Below are 19,143 nucleotides of genomic sequence, written 5' to 3'. Positions count from 1 at the left end.
CGATTTTCAACCGCTGAAAAGCTGAAAAGCAAAAAAAAAACAAAAGGCTCAATCAGTTGGAGTTCTCCGTGGTGGTGTACGTCAACCCATTTTGCTTACACCAGCCATTGACGGGCAGACAACTCAACCGATGGCACCAGGAGCAGTTCGTGGAAGGGTACTTATAAAAGTCGATGATCAACATAATGAAACCAACAAGGACCGCGACCAGGGCGCCGGCACGAACTAGCCACCAACACCACCAAAGAGGTTTGCGGCCCTTGAAGAAATTGAGCGGGCCCTTGGTAGACTCGCCCGTCTGTGTCGAGCTCGATGTGAGGCCTTGTTTGCCCTTGAAGAAATCCATGAAGGAGGTGGTCTTTTGTTGGGGTCCACCTTGGCCAGCTCCCCCGCTCATAGCAACATAAGGCTGGCGTGCAAGACCAATTCGCTCTCGGAGAATATTGGGCGACCGCATGATCGTCAGCCCAATGGCGAGGCCCATGATGAAGCCACCAATATGGGAGAAGTTATCAAGTCCCGGAAGAAGGCCAAGAACGAACGAAACGCCCACTCCCAGGACCATGATGATAAGCTCAACCCACGGAGACTCGCGTTGAGTCCAGTCATAGAGCAGATCCAGCAAGTAAAGCGCAAGTATTCCGAAGAGAGCACCAGAGCAGCCATCACTAGGATCGAGCTGCGAGGCGTAATTTCCACCCAAGACAAATCCGAAAATTCCACTGGCAAAGTAGGTCAAGGTGTAGCGCCACATTCCAATCATACGCTCCATATCTGCACCCATTGTAAGCTGGACCAACAGGTTGAATCCGATGTGGACAAATCCGCCATGCATGAAAATGGGGATGATGAACCGATACCACTGATTGGGAGCCGGGCTATCATCGGTCGATCCCAGAACACGGGGATTGGGCACACCGCTAAAGCCACACACATCAGACAGCGAGCAGCTCCCCATGGCCGTTGTAGAGTTCGGACAGGGCCATCCGATGGTGGTATTGGCGTTCTGGATTCCCTCGACATTCTTCATGCACGGGTTGTAACGTGCTCCCATGTAGATTTGTACATATGGTGAAGGCCCGATCATCGGATTAAAGGTCGGCTTTGTCTCAATGACAGACCCTGTCAACTGGGCTGTAGAGGGAAAGATTCTGTCAGTGGACCTGAAATGCTAGCGCAATGCCGAGAAGGACGGGAAACTCACCATTCTTGACTAGTTCGACGATGAACACGACGATCTGGGCTAGAGTCAAGATGTATGTCACCCAAGCGATCTTCTTCTTGAAGAATCCCTTCTTTTTGCGGATGTCGCGTGGTCGGCTATCCTCGAGTCCCCCTGGTGATGGAGGGTATTGGGTTTGTTGGCGCATCCAATCTGGATTGTTTCCATATTGGGTGTTGGTCTTCAGAGGGATGTTTTCTGCGTAGTGGTCGCCTTCTGCTGGCCGTCCGGCTGCCTGGTAATGTCCATTGTCCGATGCGAATGATTGTTGACTTTCTCGGTTGTGATAGGGGTTTGAAGGATCATCGTGGTTGTTATCATAGCTCGAGTAACCGAATCCCGGAACTGGGTGTGCGGTCTGGTCTGTTCTCCCGGGTATTGCCTGGTCGTAGCTGGGGGGTTGTGGGATGTTCGAGTGGTAATAGTCGTTGGCCATCGTGGCCAGTCAGATTTTGATTTAGGGTTGAAAGCAAAAAGACCGTCAAATCGTCAAAAGGGGATGCTAGGGAGGTTGAATGAAGAAGATTATAGACAAAAGAGGTGTTAAACAAAACAACATGAAAGAAGGTGAAGGCAGGCAGTCACATAACTCGCCGGAGTTATTTTTGGGGCCGATCGACGCAACCCCAGCCGCGCGGCTGGGGTTCTCACTCTGCCCTACGCACCTGAGTATCTATCCTGTTTGGAGATTCCAACTTGCTACGTCGATACTACGTGTCTACCTAGGTATGTTGTTTTTTACCGGGGGAAAAATGTACCCCCTCGCCTCGTTCCCTCCGTGACACACGTGTTGCACCAGTCTCAGCCGCAATGCCAAGCACTACGTTGCACGGTTGCCCCAACAGCCACATGTTGTGGTTTACATGAAGGACCTGGAGAGACTATGGCCGTTGGTCCAATGAAACAGGCGCAGTATGGATTGAATAGACATAGGTAGGGGCTACCTAGGTACTGGCCAGCCATACACTCCAAGTTCATGTACGGTTATGCATCTATTGGGATGTGAGGCGATATCAACAAAGCTGCAGATTGCGATTTACCTACCTAGGGGATGTGAGATCATCAAAGAGCAGAAAGGCGAAGGAAACACCTTTTGGCCTTTGGGTATCCGCATTGAGCTTATTGGACGAGTGCTTTCTGAGTCTACTGTACGGAGTAGAGTGTCTACCTAGGAGACTTCATGTAGTTCCGATTCTTGTCAAAAGTGGTATTTGTCTCAATTCAATCCTTTGTTTGATTATAATATCTTACATCTCCCTTACTGTGTCTGACTACCCCTAGATATATGTCGTGTGCCTGTTCCTACGAAACGGCTGAGCTTTCTGACTAGAGCCTCCACGCGTAGATCTGGCTGTGTTTCTCAGACGGAGAGATCAAGACTTGAAACCAGAGAACTGACTTTTCTCCAATTCACTATCACTTCACATGAAGCCAGGGGTATATACCTACATACTAGCCTGAACATACCAGAGGGACACTAGCCAGGCTATGATATCATATGGGGCCTAATGATGGGGGCCGATGCACGGTCGCAACTTTGTTACTGAAATAATGAGTAAAATGACCTCCAGTCCACTTGTCCATTCGATTTGACTGACAAGAAAGATGAAGGTAGTCCAAAAAAAAAAAAGGTCCAGCTGCCCGGAGTGGCGTATAGTTCGGGGACGCGATCGGCCCGTGTTTTCTTCGGGATTCTGCCGCTGATGTCATCGCCATGTTTCATCTTCCCCGCGCCCTGAAACATGAAATAGTCAACCATCACCATGGAGGACCCTCTCGTCCAAGCGTTGCCTCCGGCTACTGATTACTTGACCTATCTTACATTGCTGGAGTATCAGTTGACACCAGAGCGTCTGCCGCTCTTGCACACTCTTCTGCAAGATGAAAAGCTCACAACGAACATCGGCTGGGACCTGGTCCAGCTCCTCCTGCCGATGCTACCAGCATCCACGGACTGCCTAGAGGATGTGGCTAGACTTGGGAATCCGCGAGAAGTGATCTTGCGCGTTTCTGAGTCTCTGATGCAGCTTCAGCCCGAGGACGAGGACGAGGACGATGATGAGGTTGGCAAGGGACTCCCTCTGCATATCCTCCAGTTCAATTGCCTTCTCGGCATGCTTGCGGTGCTTCATACACGGATCCAAACCAAAGCTCCGAGTCGGTTCCTGGCGACTTCCCTTCAAGCAGCTTTGGAAGCATATACCACGATGGCGACAAACGAGACTACCCTGGCCTTCCTTGAGTTCTTCCGCGCAGTCTCCCCTTCCAAGAGACCTGCGCCGCCTCCTCGAGCTGCGAGTGAGTCTAGTGTCCTGCGGGTTGCCGCTGCCTCAGCTCCAGATCCCGAGGCAGAGGTAGCCTCGCCGTCCCCTTCGGCCGATAACGAGACACTCCTTGTCCGAAAGTTCACCCAGTTCGGCCTGCTTGAACTGCTCAAGTCATATCTCTTGAGCTTCTCCAGTCCCATGGACCCGGGGATGTCGTGGACCATTCGGATGCAGGAACGCTTACATCCGAACCTGCGGCTACCCACCCAATCGCAGACCGAGGCATATGGATCAACCAAAGCCCTCAAAGAGCGCGATATGATCATGGGAAAGATTCTGGTAAGTGGAAACGGGGCAAATATATCGACTTTTTCATGAAAGTCCTCAAAAGATAGCTGATCTGATCATTTCTGCCCAGGCTTTGTCACGAGATGTAGGAATCGATAACGAGCAGCTTCTGTCAATCATCTCCGATTCCCCAACAAATCAATCCGCTCAGGTTGATTTTGACGAGCCACCCATACACCCGGATCAGATTCCGCTAGAACGTCACGGTTCACTTCTACTACTAGCAGCTCGAGCGGCAGGAACGACCCTTTTCGAGTCTGGACACCCTCTCCCCCAAATATCGGTTTTCCCTCACCTGGCCCAGATATTTAGCAATTTTGTTGGCGGCCACACCAATCTCGACGAAATAGCGTTTGGCCAACCCCATGCCCTTCTTGACTCCCTACTGGCTTTGACAGTCTATGCTCTGCAACAACCCATCGAAACCCCACCAAGCGAAATTGAGTTCAAGGATTTCGTTGTCACTCTGACGGCATGCACAGCACGCCAAAGCCACGGGATTGTTCGCCAGATTCCAGCTGCCATTGTTCAAAGTCACCCATCTTCCGAGAAACGGTTCAAGCTTATACACAAGATTTTGGAAGACGACAATCTTTCCTCAGCCCGGGATAGCGCCATCGCCTGGTTAAGGGATGAACTTATTCGCAATCCCATCCAGTCTTCTGACACTGTTTTCCAAGACCCGCTCTACTTTTGGGCTTTATTCCCGTCTCTTTTCAAGCCGGTCACAGCTGCCAGCTCATCTTCAGATCTTGTAGCCACATGGTCCCGTCTTACCCAGACTCAAGGCGCACCAATTCACTCGGCATTGAGTCTTTACTTTTTGTTGCTTTCTTCGCCATCCCTACGAGAGCAGCTTCAACTCGAGAAGACTGCCAAGTTCTTCCGAAGCAATGTACTGGACCCTCTCCGACAGTTGTTCCGTAGCTTCGAGGCCGATCTCACAGCTAAAGGAGGTGAGGGTGTCATTGAAGCTGCAGTTGGCGAAGAAATGTGTCAGATTGGAAATGCACGCTCTGTTGGGATCATTGGTCTTACTCTGGATCAAATCGAGGAGACAGCTAGCGATGCTTTTGGCCATGACGAGGGGGATCTGACTGAATATTCTACGGCTGAAGAGGCTAAGGTGTCAGAGATTCGGAAGGAGATTGCTATTTGGAACTAGTTCATGTACAGATCCAAGTAACTTGTACAGAGTTTCAGTAAATATGATATTTCACGATTGATGCCCAGGTATCACCTTGTTTATGTCCGAAGCCACCTAGGAATGAACAATAAAAACGGCATCCACCCCAACTCCACAAAAAGGAAGTTCAAGAAAGTTCCATACCAGTGACTCTCCAGGTAAGTTCCGTAGATCCCCTAGATGCAACAAACTCAGACTTGGACGAAAGTACTCGGACCTTTGGTACAACTCTCCCCGCGGCCTCTCGAACAGCCTCTTCTATAGCCTCATCCGCGATCCCCGTCATGATAACCAAGAGCGTATCAGGAATGAGCCATTTGGAGTACCAAGAGCCCAAGAACCGATGAGCAAATTCCCTGACACGCGACAAATATTCATCAACCCGTGAATTAGCACATAATTCAAAAGAAGCTATTGTATGAGGATCATCAGACCCCCTATCCACATCCACAGCCGTCCGTAAAGACCTTGTATACAGCAGGACAGCCTGATCGGTATATTCAACCAGCAGTGTTTCGTGAACCGGTAGTCGCTTACCCTCCTCCTTATATCGATCCCCATCCTCAATGTGCTCGCACACTCCCAGCCCGTGTCCCACATAAGCGGCATAGATCTCCACCGGATGGTCTCTGTAAAGGCCCGTTAGTTTCGGAAGACCCAAGCACTCCGCCATGTCGTTGATATCTTGTTTGTATAGGGCCGCAATTGCCGGGTAGCTGATTACGACGTATGGAACAGAGGCGGAGTTGTTCAGGGAAAGGAGCTTCTTGACTAGCGCGCTCATGGTTTGCGCGTCAAGAGATGTTGCTAGACCGATCTTTTTACGGAAAGAGCGCCAGGCTTGTCGCGGTGTGTCGTTCCACATATCTTCCATTGAAGAGTAGGGGGGGGGGCTGGTTGGATTAGTATGAAATTATATGGTAGGAAGGAGTTCGTTTGGGGAAATGTACCTAGGATGGCAAGCAGTGCGCGACGAGAGTCGTTTTATCGTTTCGATATAGCTGGAGTCACCTTCGACGCGACCAAGATCCTCGAATGAACCGTCGGGGTGACGGAGGGATATCGAATCTCTATCTGTACGTAGACCGCAACGTACTGGAAGGAGAGGAATGGAATGTGTGTGATGTGCTGATAGAGACGTTGTGCTGCTGAGTGCGGTTCCAAAGTGAGGTGACCACACTCGCTCTTCGCCTCGTGGCCATGTTGGAAATCGGCTGAAACCAATGTTCCATCTAGCTAATCCCTGAATTCATATATCACGAGAATAGTGGTGGCACAGGATTGCGGGCGATGAAGAGGCCGCCGTCCAAAGTGACAACCCTAGAAAGGCGTCCGTTGCTAGCGTTAATTCCACAGTCCTCAGGCTCTGATAAAAAAGGAGAAATCAAAATGATGAGCCCCTGAAAGAAAAAGTCTTGAATCTGGGATCGTGGTCTTATCCTGTCTAGCGTAGAGGAGCACTTCCAAACCCAGGTAGTTCACGATAGCTTTTGATGTCCTACAATAATCCAACTACACAAAATTGCAAAGAATTCGAGATTTAGAGACAATGCTGCATTCCTGCCAACTACCATGACCAATTCTAACTAAGAAATAGAACCCCTATCCACCCAGACCATCCAAAGAAACCAGTGAAACCTGCACCACATCGCAAATGAGAAAAATACACAATCAAGCGGCTTTTATAGTATGGAGAGGAAAAACCTCCGAATATAGCTGCAGGAACGAGAAAGCAAATGTCTTTCTTCTAAAAGAAGACCACCCATTGTTACCCGGATCGTCCACGAGAGATTTCGCAAGGACAGAACAACTCATAATCGAGGATTATTGAAGTCGATGATCGCCGACGAATCAAGCAGGGAGATCATAGACCTGTCGAAAGAGCTGGAACCGTGCTTGTCGAAGAAAAAGAATGAACTGGACAGATAGACTCGCAGGGAGTCTTTTCACAATAAAGCAAAAGCAAAACCGGAGGCCGTGTCCAGAAGGATTGAATTTTTTTTTTTTGAAAAAGTTGAAAGTGTTCTCAAGTGTCCGTGGTGAAGATCAGAAATGGACGCGTTTCAATGGCCATGGCGACCAACGAGTCAGGTCAAGCTATGGTTGATGGAATGACGGAAGTGGGTGTGCTCATGGAAGCAATTTAGAAGGGAGCGGCTGTTTGATAAGTCAGTATAACTGGATATTGGGTGAGAAGGAGATGGTACTCACATCGCATGACCACGCAGCCGCCACCGGGAGACTTCATGACGACGCAACCACCACCGGGAGAGCGCTTTTGGATGCTGCAGAAGCTATTGTCGGGGTGATCGCCGGTGACGCAGCCAGACATGGGGTGATCCTTCATCACAACACAGCCGCCGCCGGGGGACTTCATGACGACGCAGCCACCACCGGGAGCTGTAAGATGGATAGGTCAGTATAAGGTACTTTATACCCCAGGGGAAGAGCATTGCAAAGTGGAAGACACTCACACTTCTGGACCTGAGCACGAGACATTTCGAAGATAGAGGAGCCTAAGAAGCGAAAGCTTGAAAAGATTGTTTGTTTGGGATGATTGAAATGTGATCGGGTGGTGAAAAAAATAATTGAAGTTGGTTGTAGAGGTAGGTATTTATATTCGAGAAATGTCCAGTTCACGGACTATCAATATCATCGCGGCCTCATCTAGATGTCAATGCGAGCATCGCATTGAGCTGCTGACATGAATGCGTTGGGCATTGGCGACGGCGTAGAACCAATCCGGGAAGCCTGGGGTTGGGGTTGTGGAGGCTCATTGCGGAGTCGTTTGATATTGTTCTCTACCCCGTGAATGTAGATGTCGTTGCCTCGAGGATTTTGCTCTTTGTTTTGCCATTGCGGAGTAGTTGGTCGGCACATTCATCGAGGGCATCAAGGCTGCATAGCGTATCCCTCGAGGCACGCGTGGCGCTGAGGTTGTCTTTGATGAAGGAACGCCACAGATATGCTTGAGAGGCCCCGATTCCAGTTATATGCAATGGGGGAATTTGGATGACTCGTTTAGACGTCAGAATGTCAGAACAATATTAAGCCCAGGATAGTGGACAGAGATTTGGATTGGTGGCCATCCCCAAATGGGGATGGCGTTTGAAACAAAGAGAACTGGCGGCCAATCGCTACAAGCACGTTGCGCCTACGATTGTTCTTGAGGAACAATATTATCACAGGCTTGGCATCGGAAATATTTCAGATGAACTGTCTGATTGCACGTCAAGCATCAGAGTCATTTCCACTCGGGCAGCTATGAAAGAGAACACACCGAACAGCATTGCTACCAAGAAACAAAACACGAAATTAGACTTCGCTTGGACACGACAATTTGGCTAATGGAATGCTCGAGTACATCAATAAAAGTGTTCACCGATACTGAAACTCCGAACGTGGCAATCACATTCTCCCCGTTAGGTATAGAGCGGCTCGGTCAGGTCATTCAGAGTCAATCCTTCCTTCGCAATATCCTCCTCAATCAGGAACATCAAAGGCATCTCAACCAATGTACCCTTGACTTGACTGAGCAGCTCTTTGACTTGCTTAGCCCCCTCAGCACCAGGTGCGAAGTCATCACGCACGACGTGGCCCCATTGGAATCGCGCCGGACGTGCCTGTTCATCCTTACCCCCAACGGTCTTGTGGAAATAGAACTCATAGAACTCTTTGTACTCATTCCAGTTGCGGACCGAGTCATCTGGAACCGCGTGGAACACCTTTCGGAAGACCTCGCTGTTAGTGTGCGCCCGTGAGTTCCAGAGACTCTGGACAGTATCGGAAAGCGGATCAGCAACGACCTTGCTCTCAGGGCATTCGAAATCAAATTCATTGGGAACTCCCACAGGCTCGGTGTTCGCATCCGGTCGCTGATAGTCTTGTGGAGGCAAGAGACCCAGGTGCTTCCGGAACAACTGGCGACGAAGAGATGAAGCAAACCGACTGGCGGTCCATGGCTTTCCATTCATGTTCGACGACACAGGCGTGAAATCTTCAATGATGACTGCAATCTCAGAGTCATGGTCGCCCAACTGGGAACGGTCGTTCAAATTTGCAGATCCACAAACGACCACACGGTCGTCCGCAATCATCACCTAGTTCCTTTAGTTAGATTATGGGATCATCATCAAGCTCGGTAGGAGACAAACCTTTGAATGCACATAGAGTTCTTCGCTAACAAACGCATCAATTTCGGCATCGGGGTGACCATCCCATGGCACTTTGCGAATATCCTCCCCACCTAGCATATAGCACTCGCTGACACTATCCCACCGGTTCGAAGAAGCGTGGGCGCCCTGTACTTGGTGTGCAGCTTGTTGGTACTTCTGGAAAGGCGCGGTGGTATCGAAAGCAGTTCGAGTGGTACTCGGGGCATATCCACCAGGGCCCGCGGTGTTCACGTCATACTGTCTGCGAGCATCCTCGTAGTTGACACCACTTTGCTGCTCAGCAGCCGCCATCATGGAGCCGTTGTTGATTCGATCATAATTTCGAAGGTTATAGAAACGAATATACTCCATTGGATTGAAGCCTTCCTTGGCAATCAACTCCATGATACTGTGACCTCCTCGGTTAATGGAGTTGTATTGGAATTCCATGATTGCCCGTGTTCCGAGAGTCTCATCATCTCGCAAGTCACCCGCAAAGCAGGGAACAGATGGAATGACTACAATGATCTTATATTTCTGACCGGCACGGGCAGCACGCAGAATTCTCTCAACAATTGCGGCACCAATCTTATTTTTCACTGGAAGCTGCGAATCGCCGGTCGCCGTGATGAAGAACTGGTTTTCGATATAGATGAAGTGCTCACTGTTGCGGATGATGGCGCAATATGCGTCAGCAATTGAATGTTCAATCTGACTGCCATTGCTCCATTTGGCGCAGCTGCGCACTATCTGACACGACATGTTTCCTCGCGCTTGTGAGGAGGAAGGACGACCGTACGTGGTCAATTTATCTTGATATTGATGGATCTGCCCAGCGAGCTGACCACGAAGGGAGTTGCCATATTGAGTCAGATCCTCTCGGAAGCGACGAGGTGACAGAGAGCCCCGTTCGAGATCACCCTGGTATTGATTCTCATCAATTCCACGAGTGTTAGAGTGGGATGTTTCCTGGCCTGGCGGTGGTGGGAAATAAGGTGACTGCTGACCCTGCTGACCCTGCGGGTAGGGCTGGTACTGGGCATTGGCAGCGGTTTGCGCTGGAGGGGGTCCAGACGGAGGAGGAGGGAACGAGTCCCCTGTGTAGGTATACGGGCTATGGCCCTGACTCGGGGAGTGACTCGATTGGCTGGGTTGACCCGGATAGCCCGGAGAATTTTGGCTAGGTGGTGGGGGATATGCTGAAGGACTCCCAGGCTGGTACGGGGAGGAAGTATTGGGTTGCTGCTGATATTGGGGCTGGTTCGAGGAGGTCTGAGCCGGCGGTGGCGAATGAGTTGAAGTATTACCGCCTTGGTAGTGCTGGTATGATCCTGCTGTGGTTTGTGGCTGGGACTGCGATTGCGAATGTTCGTATGAACCCGGTGTCTGGGCTGGTGGCGGCGGGTATGTTGGGGTGCTAGCACTAGAGTAGGGCTGGTTTGAGCCAGCAGAGTGCTGTTGCTGAGGTTGAGACTGTGGCTGCGACTGCGACTGCGACTGCGACTGTTGATACTGGTTCGCCGATGTCTGGCCAAGCGGTGGCGGGTAGGTAGTAGATGCGACTCCACTAGGCTTGGTCTGCCAGGATGGTGCAGGAGGCTGGCCTTGCGGACTTGACTGTCCCGAGGGGTAAAGGTTCGGTTGCGGAGAGCCAGCCTGCAGCTGGCCAGCCCCAGAGGTAGGTCGTCCGTGAAGAGCCAGTCTAGCATATCTAGTATCGCTGCGAACCTTGTATTTCGCATCATAAATGAAGTTCCATCGCTCCACAAAGTGACGTCGCAGATCCTCCACGACTGCACCGTGTAAGCTCACGGATATATCAGACCATCCCATCCGAGACATGGTCTTTCTATCCAGCTGGTTGTTCTCCCAATTAGGAACATCCTGGAAATCAAGGACACGGGAGTTGTTATAATCTTGACCAGGGAATACGGTTTGGTTCACATCGGATGGATGGAGATCTGAGAGCTCATGTTGGTTTGTATCCCAGCGGCCGAAGCACATATCCAAACCACCCATGAAGGCAATCCGACCATCGATCAAGCAGAGCTTCTCGTGATGGGCCCAATAGAGGATCACATCATCGTTCATTCCGTACAGTGCCTTGAGTGTGTCTTTCGACATCTTACTCAGACTTACCGGATCCAGTGAGATATTCTGGAACGACGATGCGAGGGAAGCTGCCAGCTCCTGGCGGTCAGGCAAGTGATCAGGATGGCGGAAGACAGCGATGTTGGGATGCAAAGCTTCCAGTACATGCTTAGTGTGGGCCGAGGATACTAGGAACATTGTCAGCTTAGTCTCGTGGAAGCATTCTCTCCAGGGCGATCAACATACGAGTGAGTGCTTGGGTAACCTCCTTGTAAACGATGATATTGACCCGCACGCCCCGCTGGGCTGCAGCCTGCAGCATTCTATCCAATCGATACTGCTCATTCTTCGCTGGTGGCCTTCTCAGATAGAGTTCGGGAGACAGCCACCCTATATACATCTAATTAGCTGCGTCCCAATGTTCCGCGAAGGGTGGAAACTCACAGTCCAGAATCCAAACCGACTCTCGGGCATTTTCCAAAGCTCGCGACACAGCCCAGAAGTAGCTGCACCCATCGACATACCACTTGGCATCGTTGTGCTCCCGAGGAGGAGCGAAACTGCCAAATCGATGTTCTGTGCTGGGCTTGCTGGGACCATACTCCGCATATGCCTGTGGGTCGAGGGTAGTACCAATCTTCTGGGCGAATTCGGAACCAAACCCAGTCACAGTTCCTTGGAGTTTGCCCAAGAAACCAGAAAGTTTATCTTCCTTTGCAGGTTTCCCGTAATAGTCCGGGTTTTGGTTCTGTCCGCCTGTGCTTTGATTCTGCTGATCATAACCGTATTGCGAGGGTTGATTCTGGGTTGGGTAGCTCTGCTGCAGGAAAATTAGTGGATGTCGGAGGATGCAAGGAGACTAGACTTACACCCTGATAGCCACTTGGGTTATATGTCTGATTGGACTGTCCGTGTGAAGACCCCTGGTGGTTCTTGTAAGTATCCCGGAGCTTCTTGAAGGTATCGCCTAGTCCGCGGGATCCGTCTTTGGACCCACGTTCCGCGCCTTGGTAATAGCCACCATAGGCCAGATCATCCTGGTTGGACATTCTGACGGCCAAAGTAGCTTGTAAATAGATGTAATGAACAACGTTGAGAAAAAGCGAAAGAAGTCAGAAAAGTCCAGAAGAAACAGGGGTGCCTGCAAAGCGGGGTGCGACTGTTATTAAATCCAACGCCCCGCTACCCAGCCACGATGGGAACGTGGTGACGGTGGCGGTGTATAAGCTGACCACATGAGACGACTTACAAGGTCATATTCCTCTAATTTTAGATCTTCTTGGGATTCAGGGTAATAGTCTGAGTGCATGTAGGAAATGCACTTGTATACGGAGTGCTTTGTACTGGACGAGACTATAGTCCTGCGGATCAAGGCGCGATACATAACCACTCCGTCTACCCGTGGACCTTCCACGGGTATAGTAGAGCAAGGGAACATATGACATCGTATATCGAAGGTATTCCCTACCTACATAAATAAAGTAAGATTGCGTCGAATACATGTATCTTGCGAGTATGTTCCACATGTCGATGATGTAAATGGTACTTCTGCTCTTAAGGCTGAAGATGCCGGCTTGGCATCACGTCCGGAACTTCAATAGACGCGTCTACCCAGCAAAGCTCCCTGGTTCATATATGTATCTACAACATAGTTCAATAATACTGCAATGCCTCCAGCTCAAATAAAAACACGCCCTCTGGGAAGACCGCGAAAGCCAGTGGAAGATGCGAAATCCGTGCGCCCCCCTTTCTGAAACATGGACTATCCACTCGGTCTCACTCTCATTACAGATGCGACGCGCTCAAGTGCGCGAAGCGCAAAAGGCATATCGATCTCGCCAACAAAACCAGCTCTCAACACTGAAAGCTCGTGTAGAGCAGTTGGAAGATGCATTTGACAATCTGAGCCAAACCGTGCAAGCATTTGAGGACCAAGTAATTCAGAGTGGGTCGCAATGGACTCAAACGGAACTCTTGCAGACCGTCAAGTCACTACGGGAAGATATAGTATCCCAGTTTGAGCGGGCTGGTATTCAGTCTCGAGATCCTCCAAAAGATCAAACTACAGAACCATCCCAGCCTGTCAATGAGCAGCCCCATCCTCCAGTCACATCTGAGGCATTAATCGCGAGAGATCGCACCACGGGGTCTAATTTCTGGTCTCTATTCTTGAGCTCAACGGCAGTCATGGTACCATCAACTAATACGCAGACCACGGTGAATGAATCGAATGATTTGATTCCCGTTAATTCGGTACAATCTACCAATGAGACCGACACCATCCCATATGCAACGACACCTTTCACACAACGGCTTTATCGTGCTTGCGTCGAAAGTGGTTACCTTTTCCTTTCCAACAACACATCTAAGGACAAAGACATGTGGCAATTTAAGTACCTGCTGCAAAGAATGCCACGGGCCGAGATCATAGAACATTTTCAACGTGTCGCCAACAAGGAGCCTTGCAATCCTATCATTGATGTCCGATTCCCCTATATCAGCATTGGAGGTTCAGGAACACACTTTTTACAGCATCACAGTGACGCCTGGTCAGATAACCTCGCTCCCTTCAGAACAACAAATGGCGTGTTTCATATTCCCTCCGATGAAGAATGGTTTGACATCCATGATGTTGAAAGATACCTGTTCAACCAAGGGATTGGAGTGGGCAACTTCCCAGCTTCGGAATTCATGGAATCCCACTCTGATACCCCAAATATTGGGGGTTTGAGTTTGGTGACGTATGGAGCAACGCCAGGCAGTACCATGATGGTTATTGATGAGGATGAGTTGGTTACTAGTACGTATTTCCCATCCTTTGCTTTCGCACTTGGCTCCAATGAGCATTGACTAAACTAACCTGGTCAGGACTGAGTCACTGTCCCATCGCCCTAGGCTGTGTGGCTGGGTTCCGCCGCTCTGATGTTGAAAGCATAATATCTGAAATTTTGAGATGGCTTCCAATTGGGGCTACTAGCTCTCTAGGATAACGCTGTGTCTAACTATCTCTTTCTTGACATGTCCCAATACCCCGTTTCTCCTACATACATTATACATACACAATCGTCTGATCATTCGGATTAAGACATTCAAAACATAATCGATCCCAAACACCTAAGATCTGCCGTGTATTCCTCATCAGTCAGGTGGCAGTTCATCATCATCTGCCCTGGCAAACACTGTTCAAAGAGGTCGTGAAGCAGCACGGGGGAAATTTGTGCGGCTCAAAACCTCTTCCCGCCAGTACCACACAGCTGCGGTAGTCGCACCGGGTCCAATTGCCAGGAAACCCAGGATCAGACCAGGGAGTGCTACCCACAGTGAAACATTGGAAATACCGATGCGCTGTAGATCCCACACGCTAGCTATGGACCATATGAGAGTGGCAGTCGCAGCAAGGAGGAAATCGTTTTGGAAAAACACAGCGACACCATCTGCCAGACTTGTCGCCTGTGCGAAGGAATCGAATGGGATGAATGCCTTTGCGATGAAATCTGTACCCAAAGCAACCCCACTCAGCAGCAATCCCAAGTGGAAGCAAACGGAAATACAACTGGCCATTGCGTAGAGTGTTCGCAGGTGCGGGATGTCACGGTTCAATTTGCTGCTCCTTGTGGTCGTACATGTCTTGGTCGGGGTACTTGAACAAACGAATTTGATCCCACGAGAAAAGATATGTGTCAAGATAACCACATATATCGGAGCAGGCTGCCACAATGCAATGAATAGTTGTCGCACATTCAGCCCATTGGCCAATGGGAAGAACAACAGGATCGTCGGGACGACAAATCCAAGGATCAACGCAGGGAGGATTGCTCGAGCGGTGGATTCAGGAAGTGTACGGGAGCTTGCACTGAAGTATGGCAACCCCGCTGAAACCCAGGTGCTGGCAGCGTAATAAAGCGGCACAATCATGCCAATTCCACGCAGCTGGTACAAAAACGCCCACAGACTCGGAATAGCGAGTAAAGTCCATGAATTTCTTGGTCGGAAACCTTCAACTGTGAAGATGGCGATGAGCGGGGCGAGCGAGGCTAGGAAGTACAGAGTCTGCAAAGGCTGCTCGGGATTTGAGGAGTTGGTGAGCACCGGAAGAAAGACGGTCACCAGAGTCTGCAAAATCAGATCAACAGGTTGAAGCCCCGTGTACACCTGGCGAAGAGGAGCTTCGAATCCTCCCGCAAGTGGAATCGACTGGCCCTGTACTGCCTGACCCACGAGGTCCCATGTTCCGTTCACCTCGCCTGCCGCCCACAAGCGGCGATAGCCTAGCCAGGCCAAGAAGAAGTATGCAGCGTAAAGGAAAACACCAAAAACACCTCGAGATGATGGTTGGCTGTAAAGCTCGTCAAAATATGGGACTTCGTGACCCGTATGCGGCAGCGGAAGCATGTCCAATGACACCGCAGGACTATATGTCAACATCCATCTGGCGTGGACAACTGATATGGAGGAGCGTGGTATCACGTATTTGGCCACGAATCTCACGAGAGGCGTCTCCATGCACTCAACGCGCTGCCGGGCATGGGATGCTTTGATCAAGGTATCCACACGGTCTTGACGCTGTTGCTGAACGTCCTCGAAGACTTTTGAGATATCCGTCGTTGACAAAATGCCTGACTGGGAGGTCTTCAAGGCTGAGACAAGGTGATTGACCAAGGACGCGGCGGTTTCGATTGCGCTATTTCCGCCTTGGCCTGTCAGAGGCTCAAACTATGACAGTCGTTATTATTTGGACCATTTAGTTCACGGCTGGCTGTCTCACCTTGTGACTGGAATCGCCAATAGTCATGATTCTTTGGAAGTGCCATCTTTTATAGGAATATTCTGGTAGAGAGCTGAATGCCGAGGCAATTTTGCTTTTGTACAAGCTGGAAAACTTTAGTGTAGGCGTGATATGATCGTCCCAATGCTCCTTTGCGACTCTCTCCTCGTCTTCCTTGGTGAATCGAGGAATATCTGCACCATAGTAGGTCTTCCCCAAGTTATATAGCAGGAACCAGTAGGAGCGCTTACCAGGTCCACTGGCGGTGAGGTACGAGTGACCTCTGTTGAACACTGAGCTCATCGTACCTTTGTCGATTCCCTCCAAGCCTTCAGAGATACCGAAAATACATGCATACGTTGCTGGCAGGGCTGGTACATAGCGTTAGCTGGCGATTTTGTAGTATTGGGCTGATCTTCCATACCAGATTCCTCTGAAGGATCAATCCACGTGGGATCGACCTTTTCAGCTGCCTTCCACATCTCTTGACGCACTTTAGAATGAATTCCATCCGCTCCAACGATTATACTCCCAGTGTAGGTTTCACCGGTCGTAGTAGTGACTGTGACACCCGACGAACCAGTTTCAACTGTGTTGACTCGCTGGGAGGTAATCACTTTGGACTTGTCCTGAATTTTCTCGTAGAGGATCTCGATCAGCATCCGTCGATCCAGGAAGACGATAGAATAGCCATGACTGGAGATAATGTCAGCGGATTCTGCAGTCATTTTGCTAATAGCAAGCAAGATGCAATGGGCACCAACCGTTGAACCGACAGCCTGTCAAAGTCCCCGAGTTCCCAAAAGACCTTTCCCTGTGAATCACGGAAAGTAAACGTATCAACTGGGTATTCCGACTTCTCTACAATTGCCTTCCAGCAACCCAGCTGGTCGAGAACGCGGGCGCCATTTGGCAAAATCGCAATACTGGCGCCGACCTGGGGTGCAATGCTGCCGTATCCTTCTAGAATCACATAGTCGATGCCATTCCTCTCCAGCATCAACGCCAGCGACAGCCCAGCAATACTACCACCCGCGATGATGACTTTGAACGATTCCTTGTCCATGATGTCATACGCGATACAGACGATTTGCAGAGAATATTTTGGAATTTTCACAAAAGATGCCTTGGATTCGAGCGATTTATATTCTCTACCTCATCCTGCGCCCCCTGAGCGTTGCGCATACCCACATGGCCCGCGGTCTCCCCGTGGACTGGGTCGCCTGAATCGGGGAGAAAACCGGGTGATTTCTGATCGGGAGTCTCACTGGGAGCTAACCTTCGCCAATGATCAATAATCCGACCAATGGGAATCCCTCGGGACTAAACCAATTGGTCCGGAGTGCGATGGGCATTGCCGTGTCGATCTCTCCAACATTGTGGAATCATGTGTATCTACGGAGTACTCCGTACTCCGTACTAAGTACGCCGTTCAACTGCGTCAAGTGTTAGTGTAGGAAGTCTTTCATTCTACCATCCCTGTCGCTGACTAGCTCGGTTCTTTCATCTCGTTAGGCTGGTTGTACATTCGGGCCTGAAATGGGCGCTTTTTTCAGTAGAAGGTACTTGGCGTTTGGAGGCTGAGATGATTCTTACCTTCAGCTTTGGAGGTATCCACTGTTTATAACTTCTGGAATCCTCGAGATCCGCCATCGTGTCCTTCAGAAGGAATTTGCCTTATTCCCTCTGCCTTATTGAAATTGCGATGTGGGCGGTAGTGCAGCAGGTGCATGCCGCACACAGATAGTTCTTTGAACCATGCACTAGTGACTACAGGGACGTCAACAAAGAACTTAGGCTCTAGATGCCAAGGATTTCCTAAACCTAGCCCCGGGGATTTGGCTAAATTAGTGGCGACATTGGCCTCGCTTTCCTAATCAGGAAATACACTGCGGTCGCATCATGACAAGGTAGAGTGCCAGGGGCTGTAAACCTGAAGACTCCATGTACAACATAGAAGCTGAATATCGTATGATGTAACTGTAAACTTAAAGATAAGCGCGATGACCCATAACGAGAAGAAAAAGAGGAGAAAAAGCAATTTTGTATAGAAACGTATCAAGCTCCGGGGAGAGAACAAACAGGTTGTGTGGGAGCTGGACAATCCCCTTCTGGCCAATCAGTGGGTACTGTCGACAGTAGGAACGACTTTCCTAAGAAGCTCTCACTCGCCCAACAATATCTCGACGGCGGAGCTGACAGTATGCTGCTCGAAACAGCGTCTTCCAAGGAAATGGGACGCCTCAACATCCACACTTGGAGAACTTGGTAGCCGTATGCGGTTAGTGTGATTTCCCTGGTTATTTTTATATTCTCGGATGATATACACACCGTATATTCAATGATTTACATTGGAGCGATGGTGTAGATCCAGCTGCGACGGATGATACTTAGGAGTAGGTAGCTGCGATATTCGTGGGTTTGCAGACCACGTCCCGTAGCATTCATCCTCTCCTCGTTTGATGCTTATGAACACATCTGTCTTGGATTCCTCCATGATGGGAGAGTTGTTGGATATGCTGGTGAATTGACTACATTCGTAGATGGGATCAGGTATCATTTACTAGTGTACCAAAACAACCATCAATGCCGGAATTATAATGTGAATTGGCAAGTCCCAAATCCTCATTGTTACGAAAGCTAAGAGAGAACAGATCTTTAAAGTCCAGTTTGAAACTCCAAACCACCAAATTAGGGAGTAACCGATCATCCCAACCTAACTGAGCGGCTCATCAATATACCAAATTTGTAAGCTTTAAGAGTACCGTGCTATATAGAGAAGACCAGAGAAAACAGCGAAGAATAGAAAATCATCCTCGTTGAGCATCCAGCATGAAACAGACAGAGAGGAGAACAAGAGGATTAAAGAGAGCATGAGGCACTGAGGCCCCTTTTCTGTTGTTTCGTCATTGGAAGATTAACGCGCAAATTTGCAGGAACTGGCGCTCCTATGAACGAAATGTCTCACTTAAACACAGATGACCAGGCCTGCAGATGACGGCTGGTGGGCGGTATACACATGGATCCTCTTGCCATCGCAGTTATCGATCCAGACAATCTTTGTGGAGAGGGAATAATACCGAAAGGAGTGGTGTTTGCGAGGTGTATGA

At 49.8% G+C, this 19,143-nt stretch overlaps 7 protein-coding genes across 7 annotated transcripts; 2 read left to right on the top strand and 5 right to left on the bottom strand.

Annotated features, from left to right (window-relative positions):
* Nucleotides 1-52: 52 nt before the first annotated feature.
* Nucleotides 53-1,658, bottom strand: N7457_004297 (rhomboid family membrane protein; the record flags this gene model as incomplete). The annotated part of the gene is made up of 2 exons (XM_057175342.1): nt 53-1,134; nt 1,205-1,658. The coding sequence occupies 2 exons, from the start codon at nt 1,656-1,658 to the stop codon at nt 53-55; spliced, it is 1,536 nt and encodes a 511-aa protein (XP_057032389.1).
* A 1,327-nt stretch (nt 1,659-2,985) lies between these two features.
* Nucleotides 2,986-5,002, top strand: N7457_004296 (uncharacterized protein; the record flags this gene model as incomplete). The annotated part of the gene is made up of 2 exons (XM_057175341.1): nt 2,986-3,828; nt 3,908-5,002. 2 exons carry the CDS (start codon nt 2,986-2,988, stop codon nt 5,000-5,002), a joined length of 1,938 nt encoding a protein of 645 aa, XP_057032388.1.
* A 148-nt stretch (nt 5,003-5,150) lies between these two features.
* Nucleotides 5,151-6,225, bottom strand: N7457_004295 (uncharacterized protein; the record flags this gene model as incomplete). Its single annotated transcript, XM_057175340.1, has 3 exons — nt 5,151-5,916; nt 5,974-6,097; nt 6,120-6,225. The coding sequence occupies 3 exons, from the start codon at nt 6,223-6,225 to the stop codon at nt 5,151-5,153; spliced, it is 996 nt and encodes a 331-aa protein (XP_057032387.1).
* A 941-nt stretch (nt 6,226-7,166) lies between these two features.
* On the bottom strand, nt 7,167-7,522 carry N7457_004294 (uncharacterized protein; the record flags this gene model as incomplete). Its single annotated transcript, XM_057175339.1, has 3 exons — nt 7,167-7,180; nt 7,235-7,423; nt 7,498-7,522. The coding sequence occupies 3 exons, from the start codon at nt 7,520-7,522 to the stop codon at nt 7,167-7,169; spliced, it is 228 nt and encodes a 75-aa protein (XP_057032386.1).
* Nucleotides 7,523-8,445: 923 nt separating this feature from the next.
* Nucleotides 8,446-12,317, bottom strand: pld2 (putative phospholipase D (PLD); the record flags this gene model as incomplete). Its single annotated transcript, XM_057175338.1, has 5 exons — nt 8,446-9,123; nt 9,178-11,456; nt 11,515-11,658; nt 11,713-12,088; nt 12,138-12,317. 5 exons carry the CDS (start codon nt 12,315-12,317, stop codon nt 8,446-8,448), a joined length of 3,657 nt encoding a protein of 1,218 aa, XP_057032385.1.
* Nucleotides 12,318-13,059: 742 nt separating this feature from the next.
* Nucleotides 13,060-14,118, top strand: N7457_004292 (bZIP transcription factor; the record flags this gene model as incomplete). The annotated part of the gene is made up of 1 exon (XM_057175337.1): nt 13,060-14,118. The coding sequence occupies one exon, from the start codon at nt 13,060-13,062 to the stop codon at nt 14,116-14,118; it is 1,059 nt and encodes a 352-aa protein (XP_057032384.1).
* A 333-nt stretch (nt 14,119-14,451) lies between these two features.
* Nucleotides 14,452-17,099, bottom strand: N7457_004291 (FAD-dependent oxidoreductase; the record flags this gene model as incomplete). The annotated part of the gene is made up of 4 exons (XM_057175336.1): nt 14,452-15,981; nt 16,034-16,404; nt 16,458-16,729; nt 16,798-17,099. The coding sequence occupies 4 exons, from the start codon at nt 17,097-17,099 to the stop codon at nt 14,452-14,454; spliced, it is 2,475 nt and encodes an 824-aa protein (XP_057032383.1).
* Between the last annotated feature and the right edge of the window lie 2,044 nt (nt 17,100-19,143).

The sequence above is a fragment of the Penicillium paradoxum genome (assembly GCF_028828445.1).
Source record: "Penicillium paradoxum strain IBT 22861 chromosome Unknown utg000004l_segment0_segment0, whole genome shotgun sequence".
Taxonomy (NCBI): Eukaryota; Fungi; Ascomycota; class Eurotiomycetes; order Eurotiales; family Aspergillaceae; genus Penicillium; species Penicillium paradoxum.
This window is presented reverse-complemented; position numbering and strand designations above follow the sequence as displayed.